The following is a 17,578-nucleotide window of genomic DNA, read 5'->3' as shown; positions in this document are numbered from 1 at the left end:
TCACAACCCGCATTTTACGTTGAAGACTTGATCTCTTGTGATAAAGAATTGTGTTTGTCTAGTGCTGTTGTTCCATAGTACCCCCAGGAAGATAGGAAATCTTGTGTGGATTTATATTCCCAGGCTCCAGACTAGTGGGGACTTGTATGCTTAGCTGATATAATGCTTTCATTGTTTGGAAGGGGTACTAGATCACTGGAGAAAAGCCAGCAGTAATAGGAAAGGGAAGGAAAAATACTGAGATAAATCTCCTGCTATACAGTGACTGCTATAAAAACTTATCAGTGACATCCTTTAATTAGTAAGCTTGGAATCCTCAAGCACAACAATTTATTGTTGTTGTTTTCATAATCTAAAGAACAGTGGGATATGAGAACATAACTGGGTTGTGGTATATTTCTCTTTCTTAGTCCTGTATTAAACCTGCCTCCTGCTCCTAAAACAATTGGGAGTGACTTCCTTGCCTTCCACATTAAGAGATCTGTCCTGATAGCTTTTTTGTTGTTTTGTTGTTTCCAGAAGTACTAGGAAGTAGGCTTTAGTCTTTGTCTCTTGAACAACAGCAGGCCTTCCCCCTCTTTTCCCCCAGGTAAAATAGTGAGAAGAAATCTGGAGCATACCTAATGCAAAGATCATTTGAGCACAGACCTATTTAATTTTGTTTGAATTCTGCGTGGTTTCAAAACATAAAAGGCCTCAGTGTACACTGAATATAAAAAGAATAATTAGAATGAAATGTGCTGTGCTTTCCTTTTTCAGCAAGTGGGATCCCAGCGTTTCAGTGTCAACATGCCTCACAAGTTCAGCATTCACAATTACAAAGTGCCCACTTTCTGTGACCACTGTGGTTCATTGCTCTGGGGTCTTTTGAGACAAGGTTTACAATGCAAAGGTAAGGATTATCACTTTAGATCTCTTCTTTTTCCTTGTAAGTGCAGTAGATTTAGAAAGACCTCTGTTGTAATTTAAAAATATGCTACTGCTTTCAAGTTACTCTGTTTCTTCCAGCACATACAGGGATTAATAGAAACTGAATAGTGGGATGCTGTAGGGATTGCCATTACCTTTAGAAAGTGTCCCTGTCTGCAACACCAACCAGCAACAGATGCAGAAGGTGAAGGTGAAGAAACAAATGGGTCTGCCATGCAGGATTATTTCCACACAGGAGATAAGAAGTTGGCAGAAAATTAGGGACGTTAGAATTTACATCCCTTCATCTTATGTGCCTTCCATGTTTTCAGGTTTGTGGTTGTTAAACTTTATAAAGATTAGTATTCTGGCAAATTTTTCTTTTAATATCAGCTTCAAAAATGACTGTTATGTATTGAATGCTAGGCAAAGCATTTCTTGGGCTCATATCCAGAAGATGAGGTATTTTGATATCTAAATGAATTATGCTTTGTGACGATCTGCCTAGCCCCTCTATTCAGAAAGCAAAAGATTCATTATATTCTGCAGCTTAAGGACTGTATAAACTGAACTGTGTTTGACACTACTGTTGGAAGGTATGTTCATGTCATTTTAACCGACTAACAGAAATGGTTGGTTCCATATCTCCTTGTTTAAAACAGAGCTCTGTATGTTCTAAAAGGGGGAAAACATGGTACATACTCTTGTGAAGGAAAGTAATATTTTAGAAATAGTGAACAAAATACTGAAATGAGTGAACTGATGTGAATGATGTCATGAAGATAATTTCAGATCCTTAGAAAGTAGTACCTAATGAAATTACATGCAATTTCATTTTGTTACACCTTTATAAATAGGTAGGTCATCTTCATAAGTACAAAAATCACATTATGTGCACTTCTCAATGGTAGAAACATGGAGTCATATATATGTGTATAAATGCATGATCTATGAAATACTATCTTTGGCGGTTATTTAAGATAAGGTATAATTATAGGTGAAGGTCAGACCTAATGCTTCATGTCATGTATTGCTGACCAGCAAGGGAAAGAAGAAATTTCTTTCATGGCTAGGTGATACACAGTCGGAGCATTCTGAAGTTTAAGCCTTGTGACTCTAGATAGTGCTTAATGATAAAATGTTAGACTTGAAATACTGTTACTTTACTATTATTAAAGATACTATTCAAATGCTATCTTAATTATAGTGGAGATATGTTCAGAAAAGATTTTTCAGTTAAACCTGATTGTTTTGTTCCTTGATTTTAAATCAGAGCTATAATATCTCTCCCCTTAACCTTTAAATTTATTCGTTCACTGGCATATTCTCTCTCAAGTATCATATTACCATATTTGTTCATCTCTTCTTAACTAGAGAGAATAGTGTTATGGCTCATATATATAAGTCTACAGTGTAGCAGATGTATACAAACAATATTTCAGAGAGCCTGCATTGCTTTCTAAGTGTTCATCAAATTAATACCTTTAAAAATGCAGTACTGTCTGCACGGAATCTAGTATTCATCCAAGCTGGAAATGTAATTTTTTCTACGTTTTTTTTTTTTTCACTCTTAACAAATGCTGAACAATATTCCCTTCTTCAGAGATGTACTTGTTTGCCCAGTGTAATTATTAATGCCATGGAAAGTGTAATCCAGGTTTTTATTTGTTTCTTTTTTTTTTTTTTTTTTTTTTTTCTGTTGTTGTTTGGTTGGTTGCTTTTCCAACTGGTTATTCCTGTGCTTCATTTTACAATGTTGGAGCACACACAAGCGTCCTGCTTTCAGTTCCTCAGTGTCCACTGTTACTTATCCTAGGTCTAGTATTTTACTTGAATATACATGTAGTGAAAAGTACTAAGTATAGCAGCTTCTTTTTGCTCTTCTTGTGAGCTGAAACATACTTGGAAACGAAAGGCACCTGCTTTCTGAAGTGCATGATTACTTCCAAAGATACAGTACTTATCTGCACAGCTGATACTAGTCTGAGGCACATGTGGTTTCTTTAGGGCTTATACAGTGAAACCGTTGTTGATTAATAATATATTGAAGTGCTAATGAAGTGAGGAATTGGATCAATTGAATATTTATCTGGTATAGAACTGTACTTGCACTTTGGTTTGGTTTGTGCCTTGCTCCACGAGGGGGCAGTGAAGTCTAAGATAAAATATGTCATCTGGCTCCTAACAAATCCACCCCATGGTATTTTTAATGTTCTCAGGGCTACCACGTAACCTGGAAGCGGTGTAACCTTTATTATTTTTATTATTATTTTTTTTTTTTTTTAGCTCATACTATAATGCTATTTTCAGGAGATGGTACTTAAGAGAAAGAACTTAATAAATGGATGATCTGAAGGAGTGTTTGACAGTGCCAAAGACTTCTAATAAAACTTAAAGTACTGTTGATTTTAGGTGTGCCTACAGTAGCGATTAATTTACTTGAGTAAAATAGAACAAGAAGCAACAATGCATGAAGACTTAATGCAGAGCCCTCAGAATGAGAGCAAAGTGGATTGCTAAAATTCAAGCTCTGAAAGATTTTTATTTTCTAATTCAAATTCTAATTAAGATTTATAGCATCATTAAATGTTTTCATTTGTTCCTACGTCCGTTTGGGGGCTGTATGAAAACACTGTTCTGTATTGTCATAGAAGAATGATAACCAGGTTAGTCCTTTTATATTAGCATTCAAGTGTCATTGCAAATTCAGCTAAGTGTTTTTCTACTGAAATTACATTTATTTGAAAAAGATATTGGTAGGTCCAATAAGGTCTGATTTAAGTAAGACAAAAAACATGGCAATATAGTATTTATTCTACTTTATTTCTTTATATTTCATTGCAGTTTGCAAGATGAATGTACATCGACGCTGTGAAACAAATGTGGCACCAAACTGTGGAGTGGATGCTAGAGGCATAGCTAAAGTTCTTGCAGATCTTGGAGTCACTCCAGATAAGATAACTAATAGTGGGCAGAGGAGGAAAAAGGTAATTTTGCTATTAAGAAATGAGATTACTATGGCTGCATTCTAACTTCACAAATCAGGGTTCAATCTCACTCACAGGACTTGCACAAGAGATTTTTATTATTTATTTTTTTAAGTCAGTGCAGATTTAAGACTTTGGCTTTTGATTTATAAGTGCAAATTATCTATTCTGAAATTCAGTAAAAAATTTATTTTTACCTGCTACAGTTTTGTAAACCTAGAGACTCTGGGAGTGTTTTTCCCTCTTTAATTTTGAGGAGGGAGATTTGACAGAGAGACAATATCTGACAAAGCAGTTCATGAAAACATAAATGTGTCTCTGGCTTAGAATTGCCATTGGGTAATTGATTGGTTGAAGCATTGAACTACTTCATAACATTGTTTGTAAATGCTGATAAATGAGCAGTGTGGTGATTCCCATAAAGAGGAACTGTTCATCAGATATGTGATGGTTTCAGAGTTATCGTTACTATTACAAGAACAAGGCTTTCTTGAATAAAAAGTATAGGTCACCCCAAGTGCATCCAAAGTCAATGGAGATACCATGGATTTATAATATGTACCCTGGGTCAGAATTTGACCACACTTTCAGTCTCAGATTGCATGGCTGTGACAAAAGACCTTTTGTTCTCACTTGCAGGAATAGGCAAATTTTAGGCGTAATTTCATAAAGTATTGTAAAACATTTGGTTCCATTCATTTTCCCAGTGATAGCACATTTGTATTCCATGTATACCATTTTAGAATGTTACAGAAACATAGCAAATTCAGAAATAAAGTAACTGATCTGTGACTCCTAGAAAAAGATGGTGTCATGTTATTACTACATGAATGAGTTCGCAGTGCTTTCTGATACTTATGTAGTTATGTATTTACCGGATGGATTCCTACACAGGTTCAAGTCGGTTACACAAAACTTTTCCTCTCACTGGATATGATTATTACATTTATTTCATCAAAAGAACCTATTTTCCTTTTAAATTGATGATTCTTTCTCCATTTATATTCTGATCTCTATTTGATGTGATGCCATCTATTGTATGATTGAGGTTCTATCAGTGTGAGTCAGTAGGGCTAGAGCATCTTAATTTTTTTCATACTTCTACTTGTGCATTAATGTTGTTAAATTTCCTCTCGGCACCCTGCACTGGAGAATTCATAGCTGACTAGCCCTTTTGGAAATGTTTTTAGCTAATTGCAGGTGCTGAGACTCAACAACCGGTTCCTGGAAGCACATCATCAGAAGAAGATAGGTCAAAATCAGCGCCAACTTCTCCGTGTGATCAAGGTTGAACTTTTTATTTCCTAACTAATACATATTGTGACTTAATGTCCTTCTTTATGAGAAATAAAAAAACTATCAGCTCCAACCTTTATAGAACCAAATCAACCAGGTAGTTACAACCACAAAATGAAGCATATACTGAGAAAGTTAGGAACTGTAAAAGCTTTTTTTTAAAAGGCTCTCATTTCCTTTAAATCTCTGAAATTAAGTAGCTTTCAAAGGTAAAATTATAAAGCAGTCATCTTAAAATATTTTTAACTTTGCCAGGCAAGTCGTTGCCTGACTAAGTGCCTTTATGGAAGGAGAGTGTGCTATTGTAAGAGTGATAACATTTTAAGTAGTACAACTGAACTTGAGAGTGCTTTTATCTGTCTGGAAAGCCTCCATCTTTTAATAAGTTTCTGAGATAAAATTGCAATTCCACAGTGAACATTTGTGATAATAAAAGCTTCCATCCAATTCTGCATCTTCTCTAGAGGATCTGGAGACAAATATTGTAATTGTCACTGATATGACTTCAATTTCTTGATCTGAACAGCCTGAGAGAACATGTATGTCAGCAGCACTTTTAGAATCTGATCTGGCTGGTGTTTTCAAAAATTAGATGTCTGTGAAGGCATCTTCTGTATCATCATGTGTGTAGACTGGTGAATGAAAAATCTTTACACCAAGGCGAAGGAAGATGGATACTTCTGTGTTACTTTCTGTGGAAATTATTTACAGTTGAGTAATTTCTCATCCTTAATTTGAGGAAGAAAACTTCCAAAGCTCTGTGGTATAAGTACTATAAGCCTCTGAGTCCAGAACTGATTTAAATTTCTCAACCTTTTGGTTTTACAGGCAACTTTTTGTTAAATAATATTTTTGAAATATCTGATATTTTGGTTAAAATAAAAGCAAATAATTTGTCCAAATTCTCTTTTAAATTTCACTTTTTTATTTGTCCTTGAAAGTATTTGCTTCCAAGGCCATCAGGCAGAAGTACTATGTAAAAATTTGAGGCAAACTCTGACATCCCTTAATCACCAGGATTCAGTGTGTTTTAAAATTTAAAAGCCTTGAGAGCCATTTAGCAAATCTACACAATTGCTATTTGAAGTGGCACTAGGAAGCTGTCAAATACTTTATTGACAGCTATCTGGTAAGAGCTAGAGCTGAGTAAGTTTTTTTCATTCATGTTGACTTCCAAGGGCTGGGACACCCAACTATCCTTTGAACTTTTGAAGAAATGACTAAAATACTTAAGCAGGAAGATGAGTAAGTGCTGCAGGAAGATATAGGGGATTCAAAACAAAGTACTACTCCGTGATACAGGAACACCCAAAAATCACTAAAACAACTATTTGGCCACTAGTCTGACTTATCGTTGGAGTTTCGGATGTGTCATTCTCTTAAGTTCATTTCAAAAGGCCACCCTTCCTGCTACAGCAGCTTTTTGGCTGATTATTGTGAGGTCCGAGAAGCAGTTTGCTAAATATGTATTCTTAGCCACAGAACGCTTTGCACAGTATTCAAGGATGATGAATGTCTGTGCCCCAAACTTACACAGACTGACACATTGTTTTTATGGTGTTTAGTTAAAACTTTCTCACATTTTCACAGAAATCAAAGAGCTGGAAAACAACATTAGGAAAGCATTATCATTTGACAACCGAGGAGAGGAACACAGGGCAACAGCTACAACGTCAGCAGACAACCAGCTTAACAAACCTGGGGAAAATGGTGAAAATGGGGAGGTCAAGCAAGCCCAGACCAAGCGAATAGGCCTTGAAGAGTTCAACTTCATCAAAGTATTGGGGAAAGGCAGTTTTGGCAAGGTAAGTAGCCTTCCTCCCCCTCTTCCCCTCCCGGTGTGCAGGCTATTTTTGACTGTGCTGTTTGGAAAATACTCATACTGATATTCAGAAAGTGTTTCCACCCTAGCGGTTTCCTTACATTCTTTACACATTGGGTAAAAGCCGCCTTTACTCTGGTGATCATGAGTATCAACCTGCTCATCAGCTGGAATTTTCTGTGCTTTAGCGCACTACAGTAAAAGGTCAAGCCTTTTGAAGTAAAATGTCAGTGCTTCACGGTTTCAGGATATTAGTGATGAAGTAAAGACATACATACAGTTGCATATGTACTGTTCAACAAGGCAAATAGTTGTGGTCAAACAGGAAAATTCAGACATGGAATAATGTTGTGGAGTTCTGAGTTCATTCCCTCTCTAGGTAATATCCAGTTCAACCAGTTCAAATTTACTTATTTCACTGAACAATTTTGTTTTTCTTTGTTTTTCTTTGGTAGATACGTTCAGTGCTGGAGGAAAAGGAACTCAAGCATTTCTAGTCAGATATGATGAGTGCAGGAGGGTTAAAAAGTTGCTGAAAATACTACATATGCAGCCAAGACATAATTCACCAGATAGGTGAATTATCCTACAATATGGAATTGATGAGGGTAGAAAGGGAATCGCTCTATTTACGGTGCTTACAGATTTTATCTTCACTATAGAATCTAAGAGGAGGACTGAAATGTGAATCTGTTTCACAAGTACTCTTCCCTCCTGGCTATGAGAACTGCACATGCAAAGGGGACAGGGCAGCTCTTTTGAGTCTCCCTGTTCTCTGATCTGTCCTCTGAAGCCTACTCTATCTCCAAACTAGAACTGACCTTAATAGAGTGTAGGACTTGAACCTTAAATAACAACAGCAATTAAAATCAAGAATTCTGAAGTGGCCAGGATAGTAAGTGGGATTGTATGTCAGGTTCATCACGCACGAGTATCACTAACAAAAATGGGAGACAACAGGAGGAAGTAAATTTATGTTCCTTCTTTTTTTATTTTTTTTTGAGATCTCATTAAGGTATGTAAATGAGGGGTTAAAAACTTCTTATCCTCTGCATTCTGACCTAACAAACAAAATACATGTGATCTGTTTCAAATTTAAGGAATTTAAATCTTTCTCTAAAATTGTACTGATTTACTTTTTATTTCATAAACATAAAATTTCATCTAGGCAAGTAGGTAATTGTCACTGCACCATTGCATTATTTTCAAATCTTTTTATTTTCAGTGCGTTCAAACTTCTGTGCAGTCTCATGTATGTTAATGCACTGTAATGTGTGTTTGTGTGCAAATGTATTTTTTGTTTGCTGTAGGTAATGTTAGCTGAACTGAAAGGAAAAGATGAAGTGTACGCAGTGAAAGTCTTGAAAAAAGATGTCATACTTCAAGATGATGACGTAGATTGCACAATGACAGAAAAGAGAATTCTGGCATTAGCACGGAAACATCCATACCTAACACAACTTTACTGCTGCTTCCAGACAAAGGTAAGCTACATGAACCTTTTACAGGTTTCTGCCCAAGGAACAGTATTTGCGATTTCCAGAATAAAGAATAGCAACATAAGTAGTACAATGATATTGCGAAAACATTTCTGAGAAGATTTTGCCTTTTCAGTAGTGCTGAATGGGAGAGTATTGGCTGCTGTTAAATAGCAGAAATACTATTACCTTGTAAGTACCAGGAGATGGCAGTAAATGAGTTAAAATAAATAAGTAAATAACAATCACAGAAAAAAAACTAGTGAGGTGCCATTTTCTGTGTTTCTTGTGTACACCAATAGGGTATATCATTTGTTGAATTAAGTACAAATGTTTTTAACATCCAGTTATCAGAGTAAAAACTCAAAAATGATCTTTTCAGAAATAATATTGTCAGAACACTTTTCAATTTTCTTGTGCTATGTAGTACGCAGTTAATATTCAAAAAACAAAGGCAACAGTATGCTGCTTATCAAATACCTCCTATAATGCTAATAATACCCATGTACTTGAGCAGCAGGGAGAAGGGAGGCCAGAAAGAACTGATAGTGAGAGCCTTTTCTCATCGTGTATTCATTGGGACAAATAATTTTTTCTTATAGATTTCCTCTTTCTAGCACATGTTTTGGATTTGCTTCTTAAGTGTAAACAAATATTTGGATGGTGTGGCTGACTTGACTCTGGTGTCTCTGAATCCTGTCAAAGTGTTTGAGACCCATTGTATTCAGACTATTTCTGTATTTAATCCCTTATTTCTATCTTGTCATTCACCTGATCTGACAGTTTTCTATCTGATTGCCCAGAGAGCTGTGTGTACAATAAATACACAAGGTGAATATGTATTGCACCTAGAATATCAATTGTATATAATTGAATTTACAGAGGAACCCTTTATTTTTGAAAAGCCTGATAAAATGTTCACTATTTCAAAGCACTAAGGCTTGAACTTTTGCCAGTCTAACTAAATATGCCATTTATTTCAACAGGATCAGTTTTTGACCTGTAGGGAATAAGTTTAGACTTCAATGTATATATTAAATAACATACAAAGCAATTTCTTTTGCTTACCAGTCATCATATAGACTCAACATTTTGGTATTTTTTCTTTTATTAAGGTGTTACATTTGAGTAATTAAGTCAATTTCATGGAAACAAAAGTTTGTCAGACTAAATGAATTACTAAATTTGCATCTTGAACAAAAATAAGCATTACTAATCGTGCATATAACCATATGCATGCACTTACATAAATACCTACATATTGACAGCCATACTCATAGTATAATCAAAAATGCATATGGCACAAAGTAACAAGTGCAGTAATTGTGTAGAATTACAGAAAAGCTGCAATTAGAATAACTCCAAGCAAAGTTGTCAGGAAAGATAAATACAGCAGTGAGAAAGCCAGAGGAAAATGGTTGGTAGGATCAAGATTATACTGTGTTCAAATGTTCTTAAAACAAATGCTTAATATGGTTTAACAGTTCCTAATATACTGAAATTCCATTGGTGTTTTATATGCTTTGAAGTTAACACAGAAAACAGCCCAGGAATGTGTAACATTCTTCCACCTACAGTTTGTCTACGGAAGGATGTTTCACTTATTGAGACTTTTATTTCATTTGAATATATCTATGAACATATAAATGTTTTAATGTTATTTTAAACTGTACTACTGTCACTGAACACGATGAAGGTTTAAGATGAAGAAAGTAATAGAAAGATTGTACTAGGGTTGAGGGATAAACCATGAAAAGAGAGGCATCTTCAGGACTAAAGCAGACCACACTCTCTGAAATGCAAATAAATGTATCACTTGCCTGATGTAAATCATTTAACATCAGTAAAGATGAGTTTTACATTAAACAAATTATGCCAGAAGTTTCTCCTGCTACTCCTCTGGTTTCCTGGAGATTTCTTCCCATTTGTATTTCTCATCTGTTCTCCTTTTTTTTTTTTTTTTTTTGGTCATGCTTTTTGTCTTCCTTCTCACTCTCCGAAGCCATTTGTTGAAGGAACAAATTCTCGTCGTTTTCTCTCTTCCCAGATCTTTTATCCAGAGAAACTGAGATGCTTCACTCTTGCAATGAATATAACAAGACTATAGTTTGTGGTTTTGCTTGAACTCAGAGGAACTGATAGTTAAGTAGTTCATAGAATTAGAAATCACAGGCCAGTGACTCTTATCAAACAACCAAAAGTTCAGCTAGTGATACTTAATCAAATTAAAAGTCCACAGTCAAAAAATCAAAGGTTTTTTTGAACATGGCCTGTGAACAATTTGTAAAGAAGTCTTTATAAAGAAGCAACAAAAAAAATGTATATAAAAGCAAAAATTAATGCATCTATTAAAGCTATAAATTATTTATGAATGACCACAAATGAAACTGTACCAAGTCAAGTAGCCACTGAGCAATTTGCTTGGGTTCAGCGGAAAAACAGGTTGAAAAACTTACTTGAACAACCGTGGTCTATGGTTAAAATAGCTTTACCGAGACAAAGGCTATTGTACAATAGAGTTTAAAATGTGTTTAACAGTAGTATCTAGATACTTACACTGCAGTTGTATGCTGTACCATGGCTGCTGTGTTTTGCAGAACTGGTCCCTGAAGTGCTGGAATTAAATTTTACATTTGAAGTAGAGCTTATTTGTCATATACACCCTGATATAGTGGGGATGTTGACTCAGTATTCATTGCTAAAGCACTCAGAGGTTTGCTTTGTGTAATAATGTTACTTGCTTTGTTCCTCTTCCACAAAAATGTAAATGTATGAATTCAACTTTATTTATTGCAGTATCTTCCTTTAGTAATAAGGAAGAAAAGTTGCCTATCATGCTTTGTACAGTAAGTGCACTTCAGTATTATTTTTTTTCTTTTGCAGAGCATGTTTTTCATTAGTAGCATTTACTAAATGATGATATTGTCAGCACAGTAAATAAGAATTACCTTGGAATTCAGAAATCATGCTGAATAATGTCTATTAACAAGCATACCTACTAGTGTGTTTTTTGCTTTACATATCTGAATTTACTTTTCTCAGTCCCATCCAGCTTCTTATTAATGCAGATGAAAATTCTGCAAATAACAAATATTGTGATCAAAACTGGTTTACATGCATCACTACTTTAAATACAATAATAATTTAACTGGAATCAAGATTAGTACCATAATCTATATAATCATACCATAATCATACTGTGGCTTCAATTCATCAAAATACTCCTGTTTAACTATAAGCATATACTTTCACTCAAATAATATCAAAGCTATGCACATGTTAATATTTTCCAGAGAATTAAATGTGCTTTTCAGAAATGGAGCCTTCAGTGGAAAGACTAATAAAGTTCTATAAATTTATTTATATAGATAAAGTTCAATTTCTGTCTCCTGTTCACTTAGCTCAGTAAGATGAACTATATAGATCAGGGGAAATAACTTATCTTTTTACAATTGTCTTTGAATTTAATTTATAACTTATTATTTTATTTTAAAGAAATATTCTTGGGACTGATATTTTTCATTTTCCTTCTTAATCCAAAAGATAACTTTGATCAAACCAGTTTGCTTTAAGCCCATCAAATCAACATTATATATTTAAATTATATGTATTCAAATGTACTTTAGGGATTGTGTTGTGGCCTTCTGCAGTGACCTGAAAGTCAAGAGAGCTGGGTTCTGTTCCAAACCTTGGGATAGTGTGCGTGAAGCTGATATATGATGTTTTGTCTGCAGTAGTTGAGGTATGAGCTCAGTGACCCATTCCTGCACATTAGAAAGAATGAAAGAATTTAAGATTGACTGGCATGACCTCAACTGATTCGTGATTTTGTGTGTAAGGAGCTTCCATATTTTAATGAAGCATATCTTACAAATCTGTATCACAGATGGATAGTATTTTTCAATGCTCATATGGTATGGGAGCATATCCTTTCTCTTTTGGCTAGAATATGGTCAATGCATCCATCAGTGTTTTCAGAGGCCTCATATGTAAATGTAGATTTACAAACATTGCTTGTGGTCTGTCTGCTGGGATGTAAATGACAAATACTGCATTCTATATATGACTCTTGCGGAGTAAAACTTGCACAAAACTCAGCATACAGGGTATAACATTTTTTAAGAACTGCCCATTGCTTATCATCATCTTTGATTTATTCAGGACCTTGTGTTCTTTACGGGAAAGAAGTCAGACATGGGGATGGGAAAGGTTCAAGACTACTCTTGTTTGCATCTTTTTTTTTTTCACTTATTCCTCTTACTTTCTCTTTTTCTTCTGTATTCTGGCTCTCAGTGTTTTTAGTAAGGAGCATGACAATACTGCTGACACCGCATCCATGCACCTTGTGAGATATATATACATATAGGTATGCACACTATAATTTATAATAAATTATCTTAATAAATACTTTAGAAAGTAAATGCTTTTGGAAGTATTCAGGACAGTGGAAGATTTATCATGATAATTCACAGAATCACAGAATGTTGAGGTTGGAAGGGACCTCTGGAGATCATCTGGTCCCACCCCCCTGCCAAGTAGGATCACAGCGCACATTGTACAGGATTGCATCCAGGCAAGTTTTAAATATCTCCAGAGAAGGAGAGTCCACAGTCTCACTGGGCAACCTGTTCTAGTGCTCTATCACCCTTACAGTAAAGAAAAGTTTCCTCATATTCAGCCAGAACTTTCTGTGTTTCAGTTTGTGCCCACTGCCTCTTGTCCTGTTTCTGGTCAACACTGAAATGAATCTGGCCCCATCTTCTCGACACCCTCCCTTCAGATATTTGTATACGTTGATAAGGTCCCCTCTCAGTGTTCTCTTGTCCAAATTCATTATGATAAATTCTCCAATTCATTATAAATTTAGAAGACTATAGTGCTACTGCTTCTAACATCTGCCATTTGCTTTTTTATCCAACTTCATGAAATTAATTAACTTTGGAACTAGTGCTCACCTGTTCTATTCAGACTACTATCTTCAACAAAATTGCTTTGTATACATAGTACAGAGTACTACAGTGTTCTGCAAGTACAGAGCAGTGTTCATAATGAATGATAAGGAGTTGCATAACTCAGGGCCCTTAGTCAGCATTATGGCTATTTCTATTAGAGACAACAATTGAATAAAGGTTAAAATAAGTCAGAAAGGTTTCTACAGATAAATCATTAGACTGGATACCACCCCGAAAACCATTTTTCCCTGTACAATCGGCTGCATGTTAATTACAGCCTGTCTATGCATTGTGCATAGTTTCTGAGCAGACCTGCGAGACCATTTGCTTTTTTCATGTGTTCTAGTGCTATAAGTTAGAGATTCGCTACGTGATGGTGGCTGAACTGAAAGACATCTACAAATAGGCTGCAATGACCCTATTACCACTATGTTGATCTCTTAACTGTCATGTGGCTAGTGGCATACTGCTGCTTTATCCTAGATTGTAGGTACTGTGGTTCAGGTACTGTTCCTCTTTGTATGTTTGCAGGGTGTCTAGCACACTTTGGGTAGTGCTAGAAGGCTGAAGTTTTTAAAGCTAAGAGTTAGGAGATTTTGTTTCAGTTTCAGCAGTCATGCTCTCTACTTTCTGTTTTTGCCAAATCTCTGAGCCTCTCTCTGAATCAGACTCCTCTTAGTAAAAAAAAATAAAAATAAAAAATCAGTATTTCTTCTGCTTATGGCTTGTATTTAAATGTTTCCAAAGAGGTTTTGAAAGTCCAGTAGTACATTGTTATAGTGTACGAGAACCAGTATGGAAAAGTGTAATGCTGCAAACTGTATGAAATGAAGTTTCATTTTTAAAGTGATGTGGTTTTTTGTTTGTTTTTGTTTACTTGTTTGTTTTGGTGTAAGAAAATGTAAAACATTAAAGGAAAGAGAATCATATGTTTATGATGCCCTTTAGTCATGTTGTCTAAATTAATTTGAGAAGAATCACTGTACCATTTAACCAAAACTGTCTTTGGTAATGTAAAAGCACGTCTTATTTCTCTTACATGTATTTGTACAGAAAAGTAAATGTCTTCTGTAGTAATAGCTCAGAGGGGTGTCATTTATGATATACAGTGCAAATTAACCTAACTGACGGGCCACTGTAACATTCATCTGGGACTAATCAGAGTTTATAATCCATTTTATCTGGTATTCTTGTACTTTCGTTGCTAAGCAGCTAAAGCCATTATACAGATATTGCTATATGGGTGTAATCAGTTTAGCACAAGTTTGCATTGCCTTTTATTACTGATTAGTGTCAAATTAGAACGTTTTAGGGTCCAATTCTGTTCATTATTATCCCTGCTTCACTGGATTTGTACATGTGTGACACAGAAGACTAAATTAGCTTCTGAATTTTTAGCTACTTCAATACCAAAACATTTTAATACAATCTAAATGTTTTTTTTTCAAAGATTTCTTAGTGTCAACTGTGGGAACAATGTAGAATAAAATCATAGGAAAGCGTGTATGTTATGGTACCTTTTTATATCCATTTATATTTATATTCAAAATTCATTTGAATATTTTAATTGTATTATGCGTGTATATACACATAATATGCACAGTAATAGTGATCTTTTTATTCCCAACTAGTTTCTACAATCAGTCCACATCGTAAAAAAAAATAAAAATAAAAAAATACAGTGAATGGGTATGCATTCTTTGGAGTATGTCATGAAGCACTAGAAGTTAGTGATATCTGGTGATGACTCATACCATCACAAAGTCATGTAAATACATGAAATTTTGGCCGAATAAGGTTTTTCAAAAATTTGGATACCATACTTGTTAAATTTAGATTTCTGATTGACTGCCACACAAGCATAAATTCACTGACTGCGATCAGTGTATTGTCTGAAAGTAGACACTGTGGTCAAGAATAGTTGGAACGGTGAAGCTGATGATTAAATACTGTAATCATTGTCTCTCACACACACAAGCCCCTGTTTCCAGCATGATGACCCGCTTTTGGGAAACTTGCTATTATGCTGCTCAGTTATTGCTAGCTGTTCTTGAAGGATTATTAAAGCCTGGTTAGCTCACTGAAGCCTCATTGTTCACATTAGTCCTTTTAGTGTTAAACTTCAAGTCAGGCTATCAGTGCCGCCAGACTCATCAAGGGCATGCAGGAGAAATTACTCTTCCAGCATAGAGAAGGCATCAATCAGAAGAGTCTAAATGCTTCTCTTTCAGACAGGAAAGACTTTTATTTTGTGATGTAGCACCCAAACTGAACAGGACTCTTTCACACCCTCTCAAAGCTAGGGCTTGTTCCTAGTTTGCATGTATAAAAGTGAGTGGTGCAGCTGCGGCTCCACGGGTTGCTTTGCTGTAACCAACTGAGGCCTCAACAGTGCTGGGAAGAGCCCCGATTCAGCATCTGTGGCCACAATTCAGTGTAACTGCTGTCATATTATAGGTGATGGCCAGCTGGAGTGTGTACTGATTTTACTTACCCTGGTCCTCATGCCTGCATATTAGGGTTTTAGAGTTAGTGCTGCCAGTAGTTGACTGTGTTAGATATATCTTAGTGTAGCCAAGTGTAAAATTTGACTTCATGATTTTAATCCTGATGTGATCATGTGCAGACAGGAGGTTTTTAGGAAAACAGGTGGAGCTAAGAGCCTTTTTCAGTACTGTTTTCATATCTCTTGGACACAGTAGCTGAAACTACATACTGCACACTTTTCCTCTTGAGAAAAAAAAAATATTTCTCCAGTTGAGGCATGTTTGAGGGGAAGAGTTTTAAGAGTATCTACCATAAGCTTTGCCAGTAACTTTCCCGGCAAGTCTGTCTTGTACACCATGCTATAGCAGAGATCAGAGGAACTGGGCATACTGTCATCCAAACAAGGCAAAGGTAGTAGGTGACTTTGAAAGGTACTGGAAAATATCCATCACTTACTGTGTCTACAAAATCCTCGTGTAAGTGTTGTCTTATGGCTGTGTTAACATCATACTAGTTGGTTCCTTATGTGATGTTCTTAATCTAATAACTTTGTTGGGGATTGAGTACCTATCTTCATCCAGCAGGATAACTGAGCAGTGTTGCTGTAAATAAAATCCTGCAGGTTAAGGCTGGATTGCAGCAGTTAGTTTAGTTTTGTCTTGGGAGAGAGGAGTAGGAAAGATAAGGGTAATCCATGTTGCGGCAGTAGCCCTTGAAATAAATGTGCCTGATGGGCTTGTAGCACTGTCTCTCACCCTGCAGCCATGTGCTAGGACCCTCTGTTTTGCCCCTCCTCTTCACCTAGGTCTTGTGTCCATCTTTAGACCTGATGCAGGATTCCTGACACCCCTCCCTGATTTGTTCAATAGAGAGAACTAAGTATATAACCTATGAGAACCTACTACTGGTCCTTTGTCCAGGTACCCTTTGGGCTTTTTTTCTTGTATTTTACAGTCATAAAACGTAATCATCCATTTATTTCTAATGGGCTCAATACAGCAATGAATTCATGATAATAAAAACCTATCTTTAGGTGTTGCTCCTACAAGTAAACACCTAGCTCATCCCAGAAGGAGAGTCAGGAAGAAGAAAACTGTGTATAAAATTTCATTCTTCTTCAGCTTCTTTTCTAAATGGAGGAAATTATTCTTATTGAGATTCATTTGGACACTTAAAGGCAAGTTGTTTAGTTGCTTGTTCTGTAGTTTTGTTTTCTTTTGTTCTTTTTATTGCAACAACAGTAGGCTTAGTAAATGGTGATTGCACACAAGAGAATTTCACCATGGGAAAATAGTGGAACTTACAAAACATTTTTTGTGTGCGTCTATATTAAAGAATTTGTTGCTTTTTTTAAAGATTTACACAGAGTGAGAATTTTAATTTCAGACTTATCTCACATTTTAATATGTAGTTGTAGGCTAGACTGAATAATCTTACTGTTGGCATGGGACATCTGCACCATGCACCATGTGCGAAGCAGGCCAGACTTGAGTGGGGTGTAATTTAAATTTGACTTTTAATCTATGTTTCTCAAAACAACGCCATAATCAAGCTTACTTTTACACTTTTTTTTTTTTTTTAAAGGAAATTGAGTGTCTGCCATTTTATGTCAGTTTTGGAACTGGGTGAGTACTTTTAGCAGCAACA

The 17,578-nt window shown here is 35.6% G+C and overlaps 1 protein-coding gene across 1 annotated transcript in view; it reads left to right on the top strand.

The window, feature by feature from the left end:
• The window catches only part of PRKCE (protein kinase C epsilon), a 296,140-nt gene that overhangs the window by 184,814 nt on the left and 93,748 nt on the right, over positions 1 to 17,578 (top strand). The window contains exons 6-10 of the mRNA XM_084285400.1: positions 760 to 892; positions 3,754 to 3,896; positions 5,087 to 5,183; positions 6,783 to 6,997; positions 8,325 to 8,498. Of these exons, the coding sequence (XP_084141526.1) occupies positions 760 to 892; positions 3,754 to 3,896; positions 5,087 to 5,183; positions 6,783 to 6,997; positions 8,325 to 8,498 (762 nt within the window). The remainder of the gene's footprint in view (positions 1 to 759; positions 893 to 3,753; positions 3,897 to 5,086; positions 5,184 to 6,782; positions 6,998 to 8,324; positions 8,499 to 17,578) is intronic.

The sequence above is a fragment of the Netta rufina genome (genome assembly GCF_964035555.1).
Source record: "Netta rufina genome assembly, chromosome: 3".
Classification (NCBI taxonomy): domain Eukaryota; kingdom Metazoa; phylum Chordata; class Aves; order Anseriformes; family Anatidae; genus Netta; species Netta rufina.
This window is presented reverse-complemented; position numbering and strand designations above follow the sequence as displayed.